Raw genomic sequence first — 23,853 nt, 5'->3', positions numbered from 1 at the left:
GCTCTGGCACCCCGGGTGCTGCCAGGGCCAGGCCGTTGGCTTCGTCAGCTCAGGCTTTAATTGCGCCCACCGGGCAGGGCACGGGGCGCCCGCTGCAGCCTGGCTCTGGGGCCGGCCGGGCGGGAGGCGCGCTGCCCGCAGCAGCCTCCCCTTCCCATCCCACGGCCTGGGACCCATCCAACACAAAGTTAATTTCTAACCATGGGTAACCACCAATGCCCAAGCCGGGATGATTTATCCCCTATCTGCCGGGGTCGGATTTATGAGCCACACATCCCCTAGGCTGCGATAAAGGCCATGCCTGTGCTGCTCTGGCCCCCCCTCCGCCGAGCCCCTCCGGGTGGACTCGCCGCCCCCCCACGCCCCGTTGCCAGCCTGCCCCCGGCGCGGAAACCTGACAGCCCACAGAAGAACAGTAAACAGCACAGAAAATAACACCCGCTGCAGGCCAAGGAGAGCCGGGGAAGCCACAAATGGTTCCTGCTTTCGGGACCTGCTCAGGAAAACAGAGTGGGATGTAACCCCGGGCTCCCACCGGCCTGCGGAAGGGGAGAGGGGAGCTGCTATTAATAGCCGGGCCGGGGCGCGATGCCGTGAGCCGGCGAGGAGCAGTGCCGGAGGCAGCGGCCGGAGGAGCCTCTGCTGTGATGCTGCAGCCAGGGCAGCATCACCCCTGCACACTCTCATGAGCTTTTGCATCCTCAGGGTCATCCCAACGCTGGGGCCAGCAGCCTGCAGGATACGCGCAATGCTGCCGGCAGCGGGGCAGCCCTCGCAGCCCCCCGGCGCCCCCAGTGCTCGGCGGCACTGATAGCGGCGGCCCCGGCGAGCAGAGAAGAGAGCCTTGTTCTGGGGCCAAGACTAAGGCGATTCAGTGCTCCGCTCCCCTGGGGTTTCTCGGGTGAAACCTGGCTCTGTAATGGCTGTGTCTGTAAAACGTATGGAAATGCCCATAAAACTTGTATCAAATGCTATATGGATATATATGGATATATGGAGAGAGCTATGAAATTAGGAGCACGCGGGGAATTGGGGCAGGACGGCTCCCTCCGAGCCGTAAACACACACAAGTGAAAGGCACCGAAGGCAGTGGCTCGCGGAGCTGCGCAGACAGGCCGGCACGGCCGGGAGCCAGGGAAGGGCTCCGTGTCTCCAGGTGGAGCGGGCGCTGCGGGTGCATGGAAAGCCACCACGACATGGGGACAATGCAACACTCACCCTCCCTGTGGGGCATCACGATGACAGACCCCCGAGTGGGGTGGAGGGCCTCCCACCCCAGACCCTCGCTGCAAGCAGAGGTGGGGTCCTGGCTCTGCGGAGACCCTGGCGGTACCCAGCAGCTTGAAGAAGAACTGCCGAAGTGATGAGCGGGAGGCTGGCGAGGGGAGATGCGCGTGGGGAGAAGGGGCAGAGCTGTTTCAGAGATCTGCGGCCAAAACACTGTGGGAAAGAGATGTGGCGCTCAAGGGAAATGTGGGGAGGGAGGGAGACGGAGGTGGAATGGGGGCATGGGTAGCTGGGCTAGCATCTGCCCCACAGGAATATGGCCTCAGCATCCGTGGGGGCTGATCAGTCCAACCAAAACCCTGCACGGTGCCCAGCCCTCCCCTGGCAGTGAGGAAGCAGGGATGAGCACAGAGCTGCCCGATGCCAGCACACACTGCAGCGCTACGTGACCAGGCACATCCATGAGCCAGACCTGAGCAAAGCCCTGCAGTGCCTGGCAGTACCAGGGGACCGCTGCGTACCTTGTCTCGAGCGCAGGCTCTGCATGAGCCAAGGAGCTGCACGTGGGTGGCTTGGGACATGCTGCCTCTGCAGTGGCTTTCTGGGCTGCTCTGAACCTAGGTTCCTCCGGGTCCCATGCGCATAAGGATGGAGATGTTACCCGTGCATGGGGAATCCAGGCTGCTGCATGCTCCGCAGTGAGGGGACCACACTAATATCCTGGACAAGCATCACCCCACTGTGTTACCAATGCCTCAGGGCCATTGGGAGCCTACAGCAAGGATCAGAGGACAGAGGAGAGGTGCAGGAGCAGTGGGTACATATCTGCTGGTCCTGCTACAAAATGGGAGGCCCTGTGGGCCACAGCCAACTGCTTTTGAGGCTCACAGTGCCAGAGCTCCTGCTCTACAGACCCTGCCACATCCTCCCACTGGGTCCTCATGGGAAACTTCCCAGTGTGAAGGGTAGCAAGTCTCTTCTAGGGAGAGTGGACACCTGGAGAACTGCCAGGACCCAGCACAGCGTGGAAGGGCAGCCCTCAGCCCAACAGCAGCCCCAGGGACAGAGTGACTCAAATGCTACTTCAGAGATGCCCCTTCCCAAAGGGCAAGTTTCAGCACAAAAAGATGGGACGGCATCAATTAGAGCAAATTACTTCTATTTTTTGCTCCAAGGGCACACGCAAAATGCAAAGCACATGTGCAACCCCAAACACGCAGACCTCATGAGATGGATCCACAACACAGGGAGCTTTTGGGGTCTCTTCGCTCGTCTCCTGGTTTTCAGCTCCTCCTCTGCAGGGACAGGAATGCCAAGATGCAAGACAGAGGGACAAGCTGAGCAGCAAGCAGAGCCCTGCTGTCATTAGCATCTTGTTGCAGAAATCCATCATGGACCAAGTGAGACTCTCCACCTCTAGACAGCAGAATTGTTTTCCTCTACAATCCCACGACTTCCAGAGTTGAGGTTTTATGAAAACACCAAATATCATCAGATTTTGCAGACAAATTACAAATAAATGGGCAAACACAGGATGGTAGCCTGGAGTAAGCTATAAACCATGAGAGAAGAGCTGAGCCATGGCACTGCCCTGTGCCCGGCGGCACCCAGTGATCACTGTCCCTCTTCCCTGGCACCAGCAAAGGCCTCCTCCTCACACCCTGCCATCCACGGCTCCCACTACAACCTTTTCCACTCCTTTTAGCTTCCCTGTGGCAGAGAACAAGCCCAGAACCTCCAAATTTGGGGACTACCTTCATTTGGCTGCCAGGACCACTTCCTGTAAGAGCAGTGAGCACAGAGGCACCTGTACACCATTCAAGCCCTCGTGCAGCAGGAAAAGCCAGGGCAGGAGTCAGCATGAGCCTCAGGCTTGCCCTTGCTCCAATCCTGCAGCCGGCAGAGAACAGGAGGTGTCCTGGCTGCCTCCGCTGTGGGACAGATGCTGCAGCAATGGGGACGCTCACCGGCCTCTCCACCCTGCATCCTGCAGTACGACAGCCTCCGTGTGAGGAAGGACTCTCCCCACTGCACTGCTAACTGGGGTGACGTGCAAGGAATGGTGCTGGTATCTGCGCTGCTGCCCAGGAGCATCCCTGCCCAGGTGGGCAGCCGGAGGGATGTGGGAACGCCAAGTGCAGAGATGCTGTACTGGGCTGCACAGACGCAGTGCTGACATGCAGAGCTGCAGCGCTGTCCAGCCGGGCTGCAGGGCTGCGGTGCTGGGCTGCAGAGACGCAGCGCTGGGGCTGCGGATGCTCTGCTGGAGCCGCAGCTCCGTCCAGCCCGGAGCTGCTAGCCAGAGGCAGGGCGCCACCTGCCGCGTCCCTGTCACACTCCAGTGCGCGGCACGTCCCCAGATCCACGGGCACGGAGATGGCCCTGGTACCCAGCTGTGCTGGTGCTGGCGTGTGCCCAGCATGGCCGAGGGCAGGGAGCTACCTCCTCTCCCCAGCTCCTTTCACCTGCGCAATAATCAGGATGGGTCACGGCCTCACAAGGACAGTGTCCCCATAGGGACAGGTGCTGTGAAAAGTTTGCTGCTTCTGGGCTGCAAGAGCAGCTCACAGCTCCCTGGCAGAGAGTGACAGTACTAAGCTGCAGAGCTGTCCCAAGGGGTGGCAGGTCTAGCATTGCAGAGAGCCTCTGCCATCTCCTCAGAGCTCTGACACCCAGGGCACCCATTTTCCAGCAGTGTGGCAGTGAAGAAGGTGCAAATGTCTCCAGCCATCCCCTAGAGGGCTGGGAGGGAGTTTGGGATGAAGCACCCCAGTTTTGTGGTCACACAGGTGGGGAACAACATTGAGAGAAATGGTCAGCAAGGTCTGCACAGAGGGATAGGGATGCAGGAGCCCAGACGGGAGCACTGCAGGGATGGACGGGGGTACCTGTGACTGTCCCGGCACAGCCTATAGCTCTGCTCTGCGTCACCCAGCTCAGACCCTGCCAAGAGCTCCAGAGACAGAGGGCAAGTTTGGGGGATGAATTTAGGTGAGTGCCCTGCCGAGGCAGGGCTGCCAAGCAGGGAGATGGCTGCGCCAGGCTGCGTGGGAGAGCAGTGACACTGGAGCATCCCCCTTCCCGGGTGCTCCCAGTGAATATGCCAAGCGCCGAGCTCACGCGGATGGCCATGAAATGGGGCAGCGCACATGGAGAGCTAGGACCGAGGGCAACCCCACATCCCCACGGCGAGGCTGCCCCACAGCTCAGCCTGCACCAGCACCCAGCTCTCGGTATGGTGGCTCCACATCTCTGTGCCGGGGCTGTGGCTCTGCCCAGAGCTGCCTTCCCTGGCCTCCAAGCTGCCAAGCAGGTGAAAAATACACCGGGGCCGCACAGTCTAGGGAAAAGGCATGAATATGGATGAGGCCTGGGGGGGCTCATGAATATTAACGCACGTTGCGGCTTTCAGGAACATCAGCGCGGAGCGCAGGTCTAATATTACCCTTGGCCCCGCAAATGCAGCAATATCCTCATTCAACCCTGTCTGCTGCTGCCGTGCCATGCCAGGCGTGCCCAGCTGGGCTCACGTGCCCATCCCCAAGCTAAGTCCCTCAGCTCAGCAACAGCGGGAAGAGTGGGCCATGAGCACACGGTCTCCGTACCCCTGGGGTCCCAAACCACAACGATCTGGGGCCAGACGAGTAGGGAGGTGAATGCTCTGTGGCTGTGGCACCTGCCCCATGCCCCGCAAGCCGGCCCAGGGCTGCAGGATGTGGGAGCGGGTGGTGCATGGGCATAGGGGCAACTGCAGTAAGAGGGTTTAGCCCCTCAGCAAGGAGCAGTCTGAGCTGGCAAGGTCCACACGAGCCGGAGAGCAGACCCCTCTGGTGCTGGGGGTGCCTGAAGCATCCGCTGGCCACGGCACGGGCAGGCGCCAGGTGAGGACAGAGCTGGCAGGCCTCGGGATGCAGGGGACAGTAGGGGACCGCAGGGACCATAGGGGATGCAGGCTGGCCAGGACCGTGGTTGGGACCAGGGCATCCTCCCCGGCCCTGGCTGTAGGCTGTGTCCCTGCCTGCAGGCTGGGACAGGTCTCTGCAAGCACCAGCTGCCCTGGGGCATCCCAAGGATCCCGGCCCAAAGAGCTCCCGGACAGGAGCTTTTGGGAACAGCCACATCAAAGGCCACAAAGGGATCTGGGATGCTCCCTCGCTCTGCTCTGACACGTGCAGCAGGCACGGCTCCAAGCACCCAGAGCATCTCTGCGCTGGACACGGGCAGGGACCGCAGGGAAGCCACCCGGAGCCACCTGCAGCGCCCGGAGCCGGGGCCGGCCGCGCACGGCACAGGCTCCCGACGCGCGGGCAGGCACCGCGCTCCGCCAGCGCAGCGGGGTCACACCCAGGCCCCTGAACCCGGCAGCCACAGGAGGAACCTTCTGGGCACACAATTACTATATTATGTAGGACTAATAAAAAAAAAAAGAAAAAGAAAAAAAAAAGAAGGGCTTGAAGTTTTCTTAGTGCCACATAGTAAAGTATTTATAGAATTCCAGGCGTGAATGGGCTGCTCACAGGCCACTCTCCGGCTCGGCGTCAGGATCTCCAGGAATTATTCTGTGCAGTCACATTGTTGTATTCACCTAGAGATTGAGCTTAATTACAGACACCCGGGCGAACAGGCTGTCACTGTTCCAGCCACGGAGCCTCGCCGGGGAAAGAGCAACTGAGCTCCCTTTAACGAACGGATTTTAAAAAGACCCAAGGTTGAAATAGCAAGGGGGGAAGCAGGGGGGCTGGCAGAGCCAGCCGTAGGGATGGAGGGCCACGGGGGCACCGATGGAGTCGCAGTAGAGAGCCGGGACGGAGCACGGTGCGGAGGCAGGGACGTGCCCCAGATGTGCCAATGGCTGCTCTGAGCGGGATGCGGGGACGAGACACGGGGCCCGGTGCATCCACTGCTCCAGCAGGCGGCAGATCCCTCTGGAACCCCGGAAAAATTTCCCAAAGTAAAATGGGGGGGCGGTGGGGAGGGCTCCCAACTTATTACAGAGCAGAGTATAAACAGCACAAATAAATATAGAGCTGCCTTATTACAAGGCTGGCTGGCCCCGGTGGCTGCCTGATTACAGGGCAGGCTGATGCAGCGCCGCACGAGCCCAGACCTCAATAAAGGCCAGAGCGGGGCTGCCGCTCGCGCCTTCGCACTCCCGTGGCCCCCGCGCCGCACTGGGGCCAACGGCGGCTGCGGGGGAATAAAAGATGGAACAACTAGTGAGTAAGCAATGAGCAGGGACAGGCAGGATGGGCAGCCTTGCAGGAAAGCTCTAAAAATACAGTGTATTTTCCAAGGGAGGAAAATAAATCCCCAGACTGGACATTATATATATGTTGAAAAAAAAGAGAGAGAGAAAAAAAATAAAAGTCATAAGTGTTACGGATGCGCCACGGGGGTGGGGGGAAGACCCAAGTGCAAGGAAAGAAAAACACCAGGATGAGTAAGGTGCACGCATGACGTACGTAAATACATGGGGAGGGAAATGCGTGAGCCTCCTGCCCGGCTCCCAGTACCCGTGGGCGGCCCATCCCGTTCTGCTTGTGCGTCGGGACGGATGCGTCGGGCTCCCTCGGTGCTCGCGGGCAGCACCTCGGTGCAGGCACGCGGCTCTCCGGGCCGGCTGGAAGGGCGCTCTATGCGGCGCTCCCGCACGCGCTTCGCCTCGGCCGGCGAGCAGCGCGCTCAGTGCCTGGCACCCTGGCTGTGCCGCCGGCCCCCGGGGCTCCGCAGAGAGGCTTTAGAGTGTCCCGTTTAGTGTCGTGCCGCCTGCCCTGAACCAGCATCATGCAAGCAGTTGAGGTTGCCTGTAGTTCGCTCTGCTGTTCAGTGCAGCCCTGGAAAGCAGTAGGGCCTTGCTTGGTGGCACCCAAGTACCCCAAGTCCCAAGTGTCCCCCACCATGGGAATGTCAGGGAGATGGCAGGGAGGCTGGCAAGCATGCATGTCCCCCCAACACCCGTCCCGCCAATACCCCAGGAGCATCCGGATGAAGCCAGCTCTGCTCCTTGTGTCCTCGAGGGGAATCTCAGCAGGCAGGGGAGGTCACAGCCGCACAGGGCAAAGCCGGGTGCCCTAAACCGCCCCACAGGAATGCCAATGCCACTGGCACCTGCCACTGCTGCACTTCCTGCGTCAGTTCCTGCCACCACAGCCAGTGTCCCCGCCGTGGCCGCGGGGCGAGGGAGCCGGCTGCGCGCCCCGGCAGCGCCCCCGGGCCGGCCCCGGCGGGAAGTGGATCCCTGCAAAGGGCAGCTAATGCGGAAGCTCTTCGCATCCCGGAGCGCGGGCCGCCGGGTGAGGAGGAGGGCAGCCCCGGGGTCGCTGGGTTATCGGATGATAACAAGGCAGCACAGCCCGAGCACGCGACTTCCAGCAATGCAAGGCTGCTTCCTTTGTTTTGGGAAAACAAGAGGTGAACGAGACCTTTTCTGGCACGTTCCTGCCCTGCCTCAAACTGTCCCCCACTTGCACCAGCTCTGAGAGGAGTCATCCCTGGTGTCCCACATGGAGCCGGGACATGGAAGGCTCCCAGAAGTGGCCTTCATCCTTTTTGCCTTTCCTCTTTCCTGGAGGAGTAGGGATGGAGCCAGTGCCTCCATGCCGGATGGAGTCCCAATTGCAGCAGGCCTTGGGCCCCTTTTTGCCCTTCAGGCAAAGCCCACGTCCCAGCCACTCCTTGGCAGGCGGAGAGCGATGCTAAGGCTCAGGAGGGCCCAATTCCTGCTCTTTGGGCTGCGGGGTTATCTCAACACCTCCCAGACTTGCTTGTTCCGTTCCCAAACCCAGGATGAGCCCCTGTGCACACGTTAGGGTCAGACGAGGCGCTGCCAGGGCCTGGAGACCTGCACGGTCCCCACAGTGGTGGCCAGGGCTCCCCAAGGAGCCTCCAAGCGCTCCAGGCTTGAGGGGGCTGCGGGAGACCCCCCTCCCCTTCCTTCCCAAGGCGGAGGAGGAGGAAACATAATAAGAAAAATAAAATTTATAAGCGAGGCAGTAATTACAGCATGGCTACAAAAGGCTGCCTCCTCAGGGCCATCATTATGTGGCTAAATTTAACGCCCCGCGCGGCCGCTCTGAGGGGGGAGCCGCGTCCCGGTGCTCTGAGCATCCACACAGACGCCGGCTCCTGCTACCTTCCCTCCATGCCGGCCAGGGCAGCGCAGCTGAACGGCAGCCAAGAAAGCCATAAAGCAGGTCAGAATTTTTTTAATAGTCTATTTACCAAGATGCTGTTTTTACTGCCGAGGTTTCTCTCGTTTTATCTCTGGCTTTTTTTTTTTTTTTTCCTTTTTCCCCTGACTCCTGAACAGACTGGGCTGTATTTTCTGTTTTAGGTTCCTCTTTCCCACTTGCTCTAAATACTATTTTCAGAACTCTAATTTTACATGGTATGTCCCTTTTTTCCTTTTTTTTTTCCTTTTTTTTTTTTGGTAAATATTTGCCATGACTAAGCCAGGACACATCCCATTTAAAAGGCTCCCATCCCACAAAACATCAGTCCTTTAATGACATGAATCTCATTAGCTCTCCCCATGAAAAGAGGTATAGAAAGGGAGCATCACTCAGCCCCTCTGAGTTCCTGTATCTGCACAGACGTATATTTAGCCGTGTGTACTGTTCAGTCACAGAAAGGGACAGTCTGGGCACACGCACACCACCTCATTCAGCCAGAGGGACCGAGAGCAGGGGCCCTCGGGACAGATTCTGCGGCCAGTGGGTTTTGGGATATCCGTCTGTCTGCGATGGGGTTTGGAAAGGCTTTGGGCCCAGCAGAGGCTGAGCCGATCCCTGGGAGCCCGCGGCTGGGCACAGAGGAGCCTCAGAGCCCTCTGAGACGGGCTCTGGGCTCCTTTGACAGTGCTTTTCCAGCCCATGGGGACAGTCACATGCAGCCCAGCACAGCAGGCTCACAAGGCTTTCCTTACTGAGGTGAGGGTCCATCTACACTGTCCCTACAGACCTAAGGGGTAGGAGAGCAACATCCCTTTGGAGAAGGCCGAGCTCCCAGGGAAGGCCAGGCTCTTCCAGCCTTCCTCCCCCCAGCACCAGAAGGTTTCCCAAAGACCACTTTTCCCCTTGAATTTACCCACATCCACAACACCAACCTTTCTTGAGGATCTTGTCCACCCACGGTTCCTTACCAGGCATGCTCAACCCTTCCCTAGCATGGTCATCCCTTCTTCAGTTTGCTCTTGCCTTCCTGAGCACGGCTATACGCTTTTCGGCATGGTCTTCCCTTCCCCATCATAGCCATCCCTTCCATGGCAGGACCATGCCCTTCTTGGCACAGCCATCCTTTCCACGGCATGGGCATCCCTTTCCTCATGGTTCAGCCTCTTGGCAGCTGTCTGGTACTGGAGGATGAAACCCCACGCAGCAGACGCCACAAGACGAGATCTCGTCAACAGCATCTGAATTCAAATGCAGCAGGAAAGGTACATGGAGAAGAATTTGCCTTCCTATGCCAAGGCTCAACAACTGTGCATGCACAGACACATCTGCCCACTCTCCTTCCCCTCCTGACCAGCTGCAAAGCCTTCCCCATGCAGCCAGCACTGCTCCCCTGCCCCAGTTCCTGCATCAAGGATGTGCCTCACCTCTCTTAGACCCTGCTCTTTCCCACATTCTCTCTGCACTTCCCTCCGCATTTCCAGCCCGGGTCCTCAGTCCCACTGCACTCTGCCTTGCTACTCCGGGGGGAGCGTGTGAGCCTGGTATTTCCAGCACATTTCCAAGCTTTTTGCCACGATCCAGAAAGCGTATTTCAAAATGAAGAAGGAAGGGCAGGGAGAGTCACACCTGCGCACATGGCCCAGGTGCAGGGCTTCATGGAAAGCTGCAGCCGTGCAAGGGCTGCAGTGGGACCCCAGGCTGCAGCACGTGTGCAGAGAGCGGCTGGGCTTGAGAGCCCGCTCCCCCTGCGCACAGCAGCCAACATTAATTCATTAACAGTCCCATTAACACCCAGCTGTGGTTTCCCCCCAAACTCAGGCAGGGACCCGTTCCCCTGTGACAGCTGCTGACAGGCCAAGTTTCCACATTCAGCCCTTCTGGAGTTCGGTATAAAAATAAGTGGTCCTTTTTTAAAAAGGAAAACTGTATTTCCCCTGCACGCACACCGGCACGCGCGCGCGCACGTGCAGAGCTCACAGCAGGAATTTTCTCAAATTTCCCTCACCCACAAACACATCTCCTTTGGCCAGCGCCCAAACACGGGCATTTTCAGCCCAAAATGTCAGGTTTTTTGGCATCCAGAACACAGAAAGCTGGTGTTGCTGCCAGTTGGGCTGAACACGGCGCCTGCCCTGCAGCCGCCAAGGTGCCACATGCTCAGCGCCGGGCCGGGCCACAGCACCCAGGGCGATGCCTGCACAGCCTGGATCAGGCACCCAGTACTTATGTTCTTCCCATCACTTTCCTTAGACAGCCATGAGCACCAGGAGCTCTGGTGCTTCCCAAGGAGCCATCCCTACAGCCCAACTGAGCACCCACTCGGGATTGGTACCCAGTGCTTATTTTCCCCTTCTCCTGTTCCTTTCCCTTCCCTAGACGGCCATGAGAAGCAGAAACTGCTCCAGAAGCAGTTCCCAACTCTGCAGAAGCCCTGGGCTATTCAGTTGAAATTCTGAAATTTCAGCCTGAAATCCTTGCTCTGATGCATCCAGCGGCACACCAAGCACATCAGTGTCTTTGGCACTGTCGCAGAACGACTTGCAATGGGGGAGCAGAGACCTCTAAAACACAGCTCTGTGACATTCCTGGGCCACGGGGATCAGAGCAAAGCTTGAGACTAGCAGGGTATGTGGGCAGCCAGGCGATCTCTGATCCCTGGAGACAGCTGGGAAAGGGCCATATATTTCCCAAGGTGCCAGGCCTCTAGCAGGACATCCTGCATCCCTTTGATACAGAGGTGTTTGGCTCACCGGGAGCCCTGTAACTACTTGCATCTTTAAATAGAAAAGCTCACAACTGCCCTATATGGCTCTGGGTCTATAAGTTGTCTATATATTTGTGTACACACATGCACACAACACACAGAGATTTATTCGTGTTTTCAGAGTGGTTCAGGATACATTCCAAGACGAAATTCCAGCCAGCGCTGGAGCCAAGAACATCAGTCGCCCCGGTATATGCTGCCCCCTCTGCCTGTGCACACACTAAATACGGAAAGGGAGAGGTATAAATAGAGAGCGAAACACATGAATGGCCCTGTTTCCTTGCACAGATAGATACTGCACAAAGGTCCGAGCGGAGAGGGAGCAGCAGCCTCAGGAATGCTCTGGCACCAGCAGGGCTGTGCGCACCCGAGGGGCTGTGCACACCGATGCAGAGCATCCCCCGGGGGCTGCCTCCTGTCCAGCTGTGCCCAGCTGTTCTGCACCCCCGTCCCTACCCTCTGTATGAGAGGCCGCAGACAGGCAGGGGCTACCCGGGGCTTTGGGAGGAAACAGCTCTGGGAAGGCCAGGGAGCAGCACGGCCCCTCTGCCGCGCTCGCTTAGAGACAGCCTGGCCGTGCGGGCAGAGAGGGACGGGGCATCCCGGTCCAGACCCAGTTAGCTGGGGATGGAGCTGCCACGTCCCTCACTGACACACAGCGCTTCCTTTACAGCCCCGTCAACGTCCCCCTTGTTCTCCTGCCCAAAAGGCAAAGGTCCTTTGCTTGGAGGACCCACTGGCACATCCTGGGTCTCCCCAAGGCCGGGACGCAGCTGCCGAGCCACTGCAGCACCCAGATCCCAAGTCCCATGGGCACTGCATGACCAGCCTCATTGGGGCAGAGCCTCATCCTCCTCCTCTCACATCCCCTCTTCCTTCCCTCTCCTCCAAGGCAAAAAAGGCTCAAAAGGCTCCTCCGAGCTAACACTTCCCAGGGGTGAGGGAGCTTTGTGGGGCCCGAAGACCCAACATCTACGAGCAGGGCCCAATAATCCAACATCTGGGAGTGGGATGGGGGCGGCAGTCAAGGGATTGCCCCTCACAAGGCACTCCAGTTGCACCGCTTTCCGGAGGGGGAAGGGGCTTTCCCCCTTCAATGCTCCTGTTTGAGCTCAGGCCTGGCACCAGCTCAAACCACCGCTTGCTGACACGAGATCAATCATCCGCGCGCGGCTCCTCAGCAGCCCCGCGGCCCCTGCCCGTGCGCGGCAGGCGGGGGCCTCTCCCGCAAGAGCAGGGGTCTGCCCCCTTCTGCCAGCCTGCCCGTGACCCCCTCTCCTCCACCAGCCTGCACCGTGTGCTGTGCGGCACGGCATGGCCCAGCATGGCATGGCATAGCATGGCATGGCACTGCACAGCACCCATGGATGAGGAAGACACTGACGGTGGAAGAAGGGTCCCTGCACCCATCGCATGGGCTCCACACCTTGCACATCTACATCCACGTTCTGCCTTGGGGACGATGCCCACCACAGCCCTGGCCCCTGGTGCTGCGAAGGCTCCAAGCACGCAGCTCTGTGCGCCCAGCCACGTGCTGCCTGACCGCAGCGCGGACGCGAGCCAGGGCTGCGGCCGCAGCGGCGGGGCCGGGCAGCGAACCCCCACGTTGCTGCGGGGGCTGCGGGCTCCGCTGCATCCCGCAGTGCTCCGGGCGCAGCCAGCCTGCTGCCCGCCGCAGCTCGGCCCGGCCCCGGGGGAGGCACCACGGGGAGATGCGGGGACCAGAGCAATCACAGCCACAGGGCAGGCAGCCAGCCCGGCCCGGTGCTACTGCTTCTGTGCTGCGGAGTCGGTCCGTGCCCACGGTCTGGGCGCTATTTTGGGCAGGCTGCTGCCCTGGGGCATCCATGCCAAGTCTGGTTTTAGCAGCGTGCAGCTCCACTGACTCACTGCTTGTGTAAGCGGCCTGTGGTCGCCGGCGGCGGCCCAGCAAGTGCGCCCTGGCCAGGCCCCCCTCACCTGATTATGCCAGAGCAAATAAATAAATAAAGTCGCTCCGCCGTGCGGCTTGGTGGCAGACCCCTGGGGAGCGCTAGGCCCCCACGCAGTGGTCAGTCCTCAGCACATCGTGCCCACGCTCATCCCGAAACACCCAGCCCTTCCCTGTAGCCCATCTTCCCTGCCCATGAGCACGGGTACACGAGCAGGCTTGCTAACACAGATGCACATCTGTAGCAGCCCAAGGGCAGGCAAGTGGCAGGGCACCGTGCCCGGCTTGCACAGGGACGGGAACCTGCACCCTGGTTTCTCCCGCTAGGCCATGCACGCTGTGTGCAAACACCAGGCGCTGCTTGCGAGCACTGGCCCCACAGGCCAGCACCGTGTCCTCGCCACAGGCCCCGCGCTGGCCTGGTTGCAGCTGCAAAGCCGCAGTTACCTTGTGCTAATTAAAACCATTCCTGGTAGGAAGGAGCCAAAGGGCTGGTTCCTCCCGCTACCATTGCCTTGATGCCCAGCACTGCCTCGGGCTTAGGGCCCTGTGTAACACACAGCCCACTGCCGCCTCGGGCACACGGCTACAGCTCCTCTTCCTGGGCTTATTTTCAGCACTGGGCAGAGCACAAGCAGGTGCCAGGCTGGGCCCGCTGGCCGGCGCAGGGTGCCCTGCCCCGCACACGGGCACCTCGGCAGCGCCGGTGCTCACCCGCCTCCACCTGCGCCGCGGCTCCATGCAGCCCTGCCGGGCGCCCTCGCCGCTCCGAGATGCTTGGCCGCTTTCCCAGCCCGGCCGCCTCTGCACCAGGGAACAATGCGTCGGGCTGTGACCCCCGAGCTCCTGACGTCAGCGGCCACCGCCGCCGGCCGCCCCGCGAGCCCTGGCCCGCGGCTCCCCGCTCGCCCTTGGCCAGGGACATGCTGGAAGCAGGCTGTTTGTTTATCTTCCTATTCAGCATTGCTTGTTTTGATGGCACATCCTCCTCGCCGGGCCTGGGTCGACCTGTGAACCCGGCGCGTCCTGTTTGCCGTAAGCGCCGCTCCGCAAGCCAAGTACACGGGGCAGCCGGAGGCTCAGCGCAGCCGCCCCGGCATGCACCGGCCGCGGGAGATAAAAATATTCAGGGTGAAACATCCTGGGGCGCGGGGAGCTATATTTGAACCGATCGTATCTGCGCGTTTATCCGAGTGGTTTTGATTGCTGCTCTATTGAGTCCATGCAGCCAAAACAACTGCAGCTCCTCTTTGGCAAGGTGGTGCAGCACTGCTCTGCCCGCTGCTCACTTGCACCCGGGCTACACCCCAACTGGTCTGTCCCGCTGCCCCGGGACTGCCCATTTTAGCCAGGGCAGGAGTCTGCTGTGTGCCCCCAAGCCATGCTGCCTTTGCAGCACTCTGGCAGTGAAGCTCTGGAGATACCAAGGTCAGAGCATGGAGTCCTCATGGACCCGGGCCTTTTGCAGAAGCTAGGCAGCTCCAGGAGTCTGCTCCTTTTGCCATGGGGCCAGGGAGGCAGGAACTGGCCACATGGGGCCAAAGGGACTCAGCCTTGCATATTTGCTGCAGGATGGGAGCCAGCCCTTGCCCCAGCGAGACACAGGGACCACCCCTACTCCTGCCCCATCACCCCTGGTGTCCCTCCTGCGTCCCTGCCCTGTGAAAGCCATCCTGTCCTCCACGTGGTGTGTGAGGGAGGCACTGAGCCGCACTGCCCCGCTGCCTGTCCCTCTCGGAGCTGGAACCACCTTGCCAGGCCCACGACATCCCCCTGTGCTCTCCTCTCCTCCACCTCAGCCTTCTCCAAGAGTAATGGCGATATGGGCTATGCTGTGGAGGGGAACTCTCCCGTGTCTTGTACACATGTCAACGCACTCATGGAAGGAAAATCCACCTACTAAATCCAGAGACGCTGAGCAGCAAAATGCTGAAGCCTGGGGAAGGGCTCCATGCTGCCTCAGTCCTTACACAGAGCAGCATCAGGCATCAAGACAGGCTCCCAGGGACCACGCACGGGTATCCCGAGGTTGCCCCAAGGAGTCATCTCTGCAGCAGGCAGGGACACCCAGGGACAAAATCCGGCCCTTGGCTGCCGGGCTGGCCGCCAGGGTGGCCCCCGCGGTGCTGAGCCCTCTCCCGGTACGCACGCCGCGCTCCCGTCGCCTGCGCTTTCCCTTGCCGGTGCGAGCACCTTGCCTTGCCAATAAAAGCTGCTGGCTGTGCCTCCGTTCGTGCGCGGTCGGTACTCTCCCTTGCAGCTCTGCCCAAGCCCAGGCAGCTGCTCAGAAGTGAACTCTTGCCAAAAACTGCATGTGTGAAAGCGTCGTTTCCTAAACGTATAAATATTCCCAGGGCTTTGCTGGAAAACTCCCCGTGCTTAGTTAAAACACCCTGGACAGCAGAGCGAACACAAGCCCGGCGAGAGGGCATGTTTAAACAGAGACGGTCCAAGCAGCGCGGGAGCAACCGCGCACAGTGCTGGGCGTGCAACTGGCAGGTCCGCTCCTCTCCATGAGGGATGCTACAAAGCTTTGGGAAGCGGAGGCTTTCCAAGGTGTCGTGCATCCAGCCAGCCCTGCCACACCAGCACAGCTGCCTTCCAGCCAGGAGGCACTTACTGATGTTGTCATTAAACATCCACAATTTGAGGCTCTGTTTTATAGAGGGAAAAGACAGAAGGACTATCAGATCTCTCCATCTGACCTCTTGGCCAAAAGTGTTTAACCACACACCCCGATACCGAGCCCAGCAACTTGGTTTTCTTCCAAGCAGGCTCCCAGCCCACTTTTGGAGACATCAAGAGATGGAGACTCAACCACTGCCCCTGGGAGCATGTCCCAGTAGCTAATTGTCCTTGGTAGAAAACCATGTGCCTTTTTTCTAGTTTGAATTTGTCTGGGTCTGGCTCCAGCTCCCAATCACTGGCTCATGTTCTACTGCTCTCTGCTAGATTAAAGAGAGCCCTTCAGTAACCAGCATTTTCTCCTTGTAAAGACCCTCACGCACTGTAATCAAGGCATCTCTCAATTTTCTTTCTGATAAGCTCAACGGAGCTCTTCTCTTCCAAGTCTCTCAAAGCCAGGCTCTCTCTCCAGCCCGCAATTCATTCCTGCAACCCTGCTCTGATTGTCCAGCCTCTTTTTTGAAACCCAGATACTGTAGTTGGCTGCAGCGCTCCCAGCTCCTCATGGCATGAACTGGGGACCCCCTGCCCCTCCATTCCACGCTTGTGCCTTCAGCAAGATGATAAGTGAGCTGGAATGTCCCAGCTGAGCCCAGGCACTACCAACACTGCCCCACATGACACCAAGCACCAAAACAGTGGCAAAGGTGAGCATGATCCCCATCTTCCCGTTCCTTGTCCAGTGCCCCAAAATGCTGCTCCCGGCCACTGCCAGGATGGACACATGGACCAGGCAGACCAGGACCTCCCTCCACACAGTCATTCAGACTCTCTTCCTCACGAAAGCCCATCTCTTTCATCCAAATACTGCCAACGTTGCACCTAGGGATCTGAGACCAAAACATTTCTGCTTGCAGGAGACCTAACTCTGCTTGCTGCAGGTGAGGAACAGGATGGCTGGCAACACAGAGCCCCAGGGCTCATGAATCAAAGTTCAGGGCAGTGTGTTCATTTGCAAGAGACATGTTTTCACGTATGGACACACAGCCGTGGAGGCCACAGACTCCCCACGCTTTGTCTCCAAAACCCTGGATAGACACAGGCCAGGCCGACCCAGGAGGCCAGGCCAGCACAACTGCGCTCCACGCAGCCGAAGGGCTAGCTGGCACACATCATGCTGCTGAGGAGCAAACCTGGCTCTCCAGGCTCTGCCCCCATGGCAACAACCACATTCCCGACTTTTAAGTCTCTACCCAGTGAATGCTCCGCCAGTCCTTTTGTCAGGGCTTTGCACTGGACTTTGCACCACCAAACCCCTTCACCCACACCCCAGGCATCCCACATCAGCTCTTGGAGGACACTCGGGCTCAAACCTGATGTGCATCTCTAGCAGATGTTGCTCAGCAGTCCCTGGGACAAAGACATATTTCATCACACCCCGATGCTGGCACTTTTGCCTGCATCCTTCCAGCAACAGCACAGAAACATTTATTGAGCACTTCTGCCATGTCTACTTCAGTATCAATCATTTTGCCACCTCCATTCTCCAATAGGCTTATCCCACTGCTAGGAGTTTGGGGTTTCTTTCTTAATACACTAAATAAAACCCTTTGCTTCTGTGCTTAGCCCTGCTAGTCATGATTTTTCCCTGATGCTTTTAGCTTCTGTTATCCATTTTCTACACTTCATAATTTCTAATTTATATTGATTGCTATCTACTCCCGCTTTCCCATTTGTTATAAACTGCTCTTTTATTTCTAATTGCTGCCTTCACTCCACCGCTGAACCAGAACGGGCTTTCGGCCAGAGCTGCCCTCTTTCTTGATTGTAGAATTGTGGCTTTTTGTGGCTTCTGAAATTCTTCTGAAAGAGCTCACAATTTTCATTCACATTTTTCTATCTAAATGTTTCCTCCTAGCTGATTTCACTCATAATTTCCCCCTGCTTTGGGAAATTAGCCCTTTCAAAGCATGAAGGATATAAATTACTCTTTAGGAATGTCCTTCCTTTGCCCAGGGTGAATGTAATCTGGTCATGATCATCGGTCCCTAGGCAACCTCCAAGTTTCAGTCCAGCAATGAATTCATCTCTATCCATCATAACCAGAGGGAAACGAAAGTTGCCTGTGGTGCATGCAATATCTTTCATGTAAAAGAGGAACTGCCTCTAATTTTCAGAAGCTGCAGATGGTTCACTGCTGGCTGTGCAAGACCATTAGCATGTCTCGCAAAGCAACGTCCTGTCCAAGCAAGATCTTTTTTTGCTGCACGATGCCATGTACTCCCTGCATTCTGACTCCCTGGTCTCTAGCAGACACTGCTGCTCCCTGGTCATGGACTTTCACAGCTTGCGCAGAAACCCTCAGAAGCATTTTCAAATCTTGCTTCCTTGCATCAGTGAGCATCAACTGTTTCTGATGTTCCCTCATTGCATTGAATCATTTCAGTGTTTCTGTGATGGTTTCCAGCAATGAGGAAGGAGCAAGAAAAGACTTGCTCCTTTGAATCCCAATTGCTCTCAAGCCCATCTGCTTGGAAGAGCCAAGCACCACTGAGGTGAGAGGCAAGGGCACAACACAAACAACAGGATGAAAACCACACATCCCCATGACAAGCCATGGCAAAGTCACTGTTAAAGGCAGCAGAAGAACCAAAGAGAAGTAGCTGACCGAGCACAGTCAAGTTCTCCCTTGACGGTACTTTAGGCACCCAGCAAGTGCAGGAAGCAGCCAAGAACACCCCAGTGCCTCCACGTTCCCGCAGAGCCCTGCAGACCAGGCACGAGAACACAAATGTGGGTCACAGCAGAGAGCACTAACCCTCTCCAGCCAACTCTGGCCATCTCCACCAGGGCGCACTGTCCACAGCCCCATATGTGAGTACTGGCCAACCCTGTCTGGCCCTGTCCAGGGTGCCATACACCAGGGGCTGGTGGTGCAGGCTATCCAGGACGCCTTTGCCAAAAGAAGGAGACTTTGCACCTGCCCTTACCTTGGCCATGAAGTTCTGCAGGAAAGTCACCTCCTGGAAGGGCTCCGTCCGCAGGCGGTCTGCAAGGGAGAGCAGGGATCAGCCCAGGCAGGTCTGGCCAGAGCCCACCCCATCTGTCCATGGGGAAAAGCGACTGCAGGGACCAGGGGAACAGCTCCAACATGCTGGAGCCAGCCTGCATTCCCATATTGTAGGACAGGGACAACTCCCTATTCTATCTCATTCCGATGGGTCCCTCATTCAAAACCCTTATCTCCCCAGGACTGCAAAGACATTTAAGAAGCACATGTCCAGGATGTGCTTCCCTATGCCAGGATGCTCAGGCAAGGGGAAAGACAGGACTCCTGTCCACACCAGGACCCAACACCAGTCCCAAATTCCAAAGCAGGACTCTCCTTGCTGCCCTGGCCCTGCAGAGCCACAGGACAGAGGGCAGTCCAGGTGGCTCGGGCACCTTTTGGTGCAGCTGCAGAGGGGATCCAGGCTCCCATCTCACCCATGCTGGCAGAAGTGGGGAGGTGCTGCGGGTCAGGGCCACATGGCATTCTTGACAATGCCACACAAGACACTGCTGACCCAGATCCGTCCTAGTGTCTGGGGTGCACAAGGCCCCTGGAAAGGCAGGTATCACCCCCTCAAGCTGAGCTGAAGCCTGCGCCTTCTGGCTCTCACTCCTGGATGCTGACGAGCCCCTCTGCATGATTACTCCAAACAGGGCCTCATCCACATCCCCAATGCCCACCCAAGGGCACTCACACCCCTCCAGCCCCAACCAGAGCCAACACAGGCTTCCGGCTGGATGGAGACCTGTGCACACAGCTGCACTTCCAGCAGCAAAGACCGGGAGCCGTGCTCGCTTTGCAAGCGCTCCGTGAGCGCCCAGGGAAGAGAACGTGCCACAGCGCTGGGCCAGCCCTCGCTGGCATCGCCACAGGCTCCTGGGGAGCAGCCAGGTGCTCTCAGCAAAGCGGCGAGCGCCTTGGCGACTCCCCAAGCCCTCCAGCTCCCAGTCCCCGCTGCTCCCACGGGGCGCTCACCGGCCTGCTGGCGACCGTCTTGCTGCACGTGAAACACGAGCCTCGCTGGGCAAGTGCCAGAGGCAGCAGGGCACGCCAGCCCGCGCAAGGAAGGAAGCGCATTCCCTGCCGGCTCCGCTCGCCTGCCAGCACTTCCCTGCTCACCTCTGCTCAGAGCAGCCCCGCTCTCCCTGTAGTCGTCGATCTCAGCGTCCTTCTGGAGCAGCAGGACCATGAGCTCCTGCAGCTGGGACTGCAGCGCCAGGCTCATCCGCATCAGGGGCCGCACCAGGTGCCGGGAGACCTGCCACAGAGGGAGGGCACGCTGAGGAAGGTCTGGAGAGGCACCTGGCTCTCCATAGAGCAAAGACAGGGACGGGGAGAGAGCGATGCTTCAGCCACCATGAGAAACTCAGGGTGCAGAGGAGACAGACAGCCCCTCTGTGCAGCTCCCAGCCCACAGTAGGGCCTCCAGACCCTCCTCACAGTTCTCTGCTCCCCAAACCATGTTCCCATGCAGGCAACAGGCATAGCTGGGGCTGAAACACCTAAACTGGGGCCTAGGGAAACAGCAAGACTTCTCAGGGAGGTGAGACACAAAGTAGAAGAGACCTCTACCCTGAGGGCTCACATGCATCCTGACCACACTCCCCATTGCAGCCCATGACACCCTCTTTAGCTTATGGCCATGCAAGCTCCCTGCAGAGCCCTGAGCACATCTTCCCTGCCCTGGAGCCAGGCAGGACCACCCTGTCCCACCAGGACACCAAATACAGCATCACTCACTCATCCTGGAGGCAGCATGTCCCTGGCACATAGCCCAGGACAAGCCCACAGTGGGGCTCAACACCCCAAAGTGCGAGCGGTAGGCATGGGGGCCCTGCCACACAGCCCCGTGCTGCTGCACGGGCACTCAGGAGGCAGAGCTGGGATGCAGCGAGCGGCCCTGCTTCCAGCTCAGTGCATGCGCCTTGCACTCCGGGCTGACTGCTGAGCAGGGCAAGATCAGACCCTGTTTTTGCATTCGAGGCAGCCACACTCAGCACTTTGCCCCTCCTGGACACCTTGCAGACATTCGCTGCACTTTCAAGCAAAGGGAGAGGAGCAGCTGCTTGCAGAGAGCTCAGGACACCACTTTGCACTGTCTTGGCTCAGACCCTGCAGTTCTTGCCCAGTGACAGAGAGCAAGTCCCAAGAGTGCGCAGAGTCCTGGGGGACCCCGAGCTTGTCTGCACCCCGGTGGTGCAGCAGCAGAAGCACCCAGATGCTCCACGCTGCAGCTGGCTGGCGAGCCCAGCTCTGCTCCTCAGGACTCTCAAGCGCAGAGAGTGCTGGGTCACCTTCCCTAAGAGGGGAGAAGGGCTGTGCAGGGACCCTCCTGTCCCCTTGCAGGCGGCCCCCTCCTTCCCCCGGCACTGGGGACCTGGCAGGAGGGGATGCAGTGGCTCAGAGCAAGCCCTTCCCCACAGGCCCCAGCGCCGCTGCGGCTGCCAGGGCTCCCGTGCAGGCCCCAAGCCAGCTGCGTCCCCTGCTCCCACGTTAGCGGGTGCCGGGCGCCCTCTTGTGCGCACACGGCCGCAGGGCCAGGGTGCTGGGGCGCCCACCCATGTCCTGCTCCCCAGAGCCACCCTGCGCCTGCAGAGCCCCCACGGCTGCCCTCGGGGACTGCTGCTGCCCTCGGGGACAGGCTCACCGCAGAACCACCCCAGAGAGGGGGGGGTCGCACTGCTTTAGGCTCACAGCAAGGCCATGCAAGGAACAGGATGCTGCAAGCCTGACACCTTTCGTGAGTTTGCAGGGAAATCCAATGTCTGAGCTTGGTTTTTGCAAGGTTTAAACTATTCACTTATTGGAGTTAAGTGGGATATACCCCAGATGTAGCCCGCATTCCTGCTGCATCCTTCCTCCGTTGGGTCAGTGGGGATGGGCTGCTGTCTGCAAGAGGTGCTGGCCTGGTGAGTCCCTGCTCCAAATCACCTGGCTGTTGCTGGGGGCTCAGCTCTGCAGCATCAGAAACCAGAGCAAAACATCAAAAACCTCCCTGAAACCCCAAATGCCAGATAGGGAAAAAAAAAAAAAAAAAAGACATCAAAGCAGCCCTCAGATAGGAGCAGCTCCCTAAGACCTGGGAGATTCAATCCACTTGAATTCCCTCCTTTGCTGCTGACTCCCTATGAATCTTTTTGCAGTGAGGGTCACTCGTGGTCCATTCCCCAACACCTGTCACAGGAGAACAGCGCCCTTAGCTGTGTCGGAGGTTGGCAGGGAGGAACACAGAGGGTAAAATCCCCAAATGGGCAGCCTCTCCCTGCAAGGACCATGTGCTCTGTCATCCCTGCCACCCTGCAAGACCCCCACTGGCACACTCCTGCCAGAGGAGCTGAAGTGTCAAAGGAAAGAAATGGGGCTGGTGAACCTCAGCATGGGCAGCAGGCAGAGCCAGGCACCCTGTTGCAATCAGCACAACTCCAAACTTCCCCAAAGCCTCCAAGCATCAGATGATGGGCCATTAGCTTCAGCCCGTCCTCTCCCCAAACTCGCCAGGCACCCTGGCACGTGGCTCACCATCTCCACAGGCGCAGAGGAGCAGTGGAAGTCCCAGTAGAAGGGCAGTCCCGAGAGCTCACTCTTCACATGAACACTGAGCCTGCCAGGCGTGAGGTGGCAAGAGAAGGAGGTGGCGGCGTCCGGCTGCCCTGCCAGCAAGGGGGACATGAGGCTGCTCAGGCGGTGCAGGAAGGAGGACACGTGGGCTGTGAGCCGCTTGTTCAGCTCCTGGTGAAAGGCAAGGTTAGGAGAGCAGCCTGACGCTGGAGACCTCAGCACTCAAAAAAAGCCAGCAGAAAGACCAGCACACAAGGATCAAAACCACTTCCATGTGTCCTAGGGCAGCAGAAAGCATCCCTGCGCCTTGCCATGGAAATGCCCCAGCAGTTTTCCCAGGAACGCCAAGCTAGAAAGGTTTCCCAGTCCCCAGCAGCAGGGTCTGGGCCAGAGAATAGTCCAGTGTGTTTCTGGAGCTGTGTAGACAGGACAGTGCTGTGGCTGTTAAAGTGAGCGGGAGTCTCTCCATCACTACCAGGACATGGTTTCAACCTGCTGCTTAACGTGCTGGCTCTGGGGCCAGCAGCTTCGCACCCTGCCCACAAGTGGAACGAGCCCGCTGGCCTCAGCGTGCAGTCCCAGCAAAGAGGGGCCATGCTGAACAGCCTCCCCACCCTCTGGGGAGGAGGCTGCACAGATCACCAGGGTGGCTGCGCATGGGCACAGCTGCACAAGGACTTCCCAGACCCGGTGGCCGTTGTGCTGCCAGCCAGCTCATGCTGCGTCGTAGCCGGCGTGCAGGGGAAAGGAGGTCCCTTGCCAGCCACTTACCTTGGACCTTTGCCCCACAGCCTGCGTGTCCGCGCTCTCGTACCAGACGCTGCTGAGGTCGGAGATCAGCAGGACGTAGCCCGAGTCCCTGAAGCAAGCCTTGGCGATAAAAGCAGACTCGCCAAAGCAAACAGAAGCCCAGGGCTGCGTCAGGAGGCTGTTCTCCAGCTCCTCAGAGCCCTCCATCTGCAAGACAGCAAACAGGGCTCAGCTTCACCCCCAGGCTGGGGGTGGCCTCCCGGGGCCCCCGCTCCCGCCAACCCCTCTGCAGTGCGAGGAGGGAAGGATGCTCTGCTAGCTCCAGGTCACGCATGTCCCTTAACACGCGTGCAGCTCTGCAGGGCCAGAGGTTTGTGGGAGCGACCCGCAGGGCAGGTTCTACCCTATCTCAAAAGCCCAAAGGGCACACACGGGCCCCCAAGGGCCCCCAATGCCCAAGGGCACACACGGAGGTACCTGCAATGCAACAGCAGGAACCTGTGCCTGGGGCGAGCAGCACGGTCAGACCCCTGCGTGCAAAGCGGCGTTTCAGCTCCCCAGCCGGCACCCGAGGGCAGCAGGCGGCTCCGGGACTCCGGAGCGGGGCACATGCGGGCCACACGCTTCCCGCCGCTCCGCCAGCGCCCGCAGGCAGCGCGCGCGGCACGGCGCGGCACGGCACGGCACGGCGCGACGCGCTCCTGCCAGCAACCAGCACGGGCGACCCGGCCCCTGTCCCTGCGCTGCCCGCGGCGGAGAGGAGCGGGCCGGCCTG

General features: G+C 59.1%; 1 protein-coding gene across 1 annotated transcript in view; it reads right to left on the bottom strand.

Annotated features, from left to right (window-relative positions):
- NHEJ1 (non-homologous end joining factor 1) overlaps positions 1 to 23,306 on the bottom strand; it is a 40,305-nt gene extending 16,999 nt beyond the window's left edge. The window contains exons 1-4 of the mRNA XM_088519530.1: positions 23,100 to 23,306; positions 22,290 to 22,499; positions 19,890 to 20,028; positions 18,709 to 18,767 (exon numbers count right to left, since the gene is read on the bottom strand). Coding sequence (XP_088375656.1) covers positions 18,709 to 18,767; positions 19,890 to 20,028; positions 22,290 to 22,499; positions 23,100 to 23,285 — 594 coding nt within the window. The 5' untranslated portion in view covers positions 23,286 to 23,306. The remainder of the gene's footprint in view (positions 1 to 18,708; positions 18,768 to 19,889; positions 20,029 to 22,289; positions 22,500 to 23,099) is intronic.
- Positions 23,307 to 23,853: the final 547 nt, after the last annotated feature.

The sequence above is a fragment of the Tinamus guttatus genome, unplaced genomic scaffold (genome assembly GCF_059628265.1).
Source record: "Tinamus guttatus ecotype Peru unplaced genomic scaffold, ASM5962826v1 Tinamus_guttatus_pri_ptg000060l, whole genome shotgun sequence".
In the NCBI taxonomy this organism is placed as follows: domain Eukaryota; kingdom Metazoa; phylum Chordata; class Aves; order Tinamiformes; family Tinamidae; genus Tinamus; species Tinamus guttatus.
Note: the sequence above shows the minus strand (reverse complement) of the source record. Positions and strands in the feature narration are given on the sequence as shown.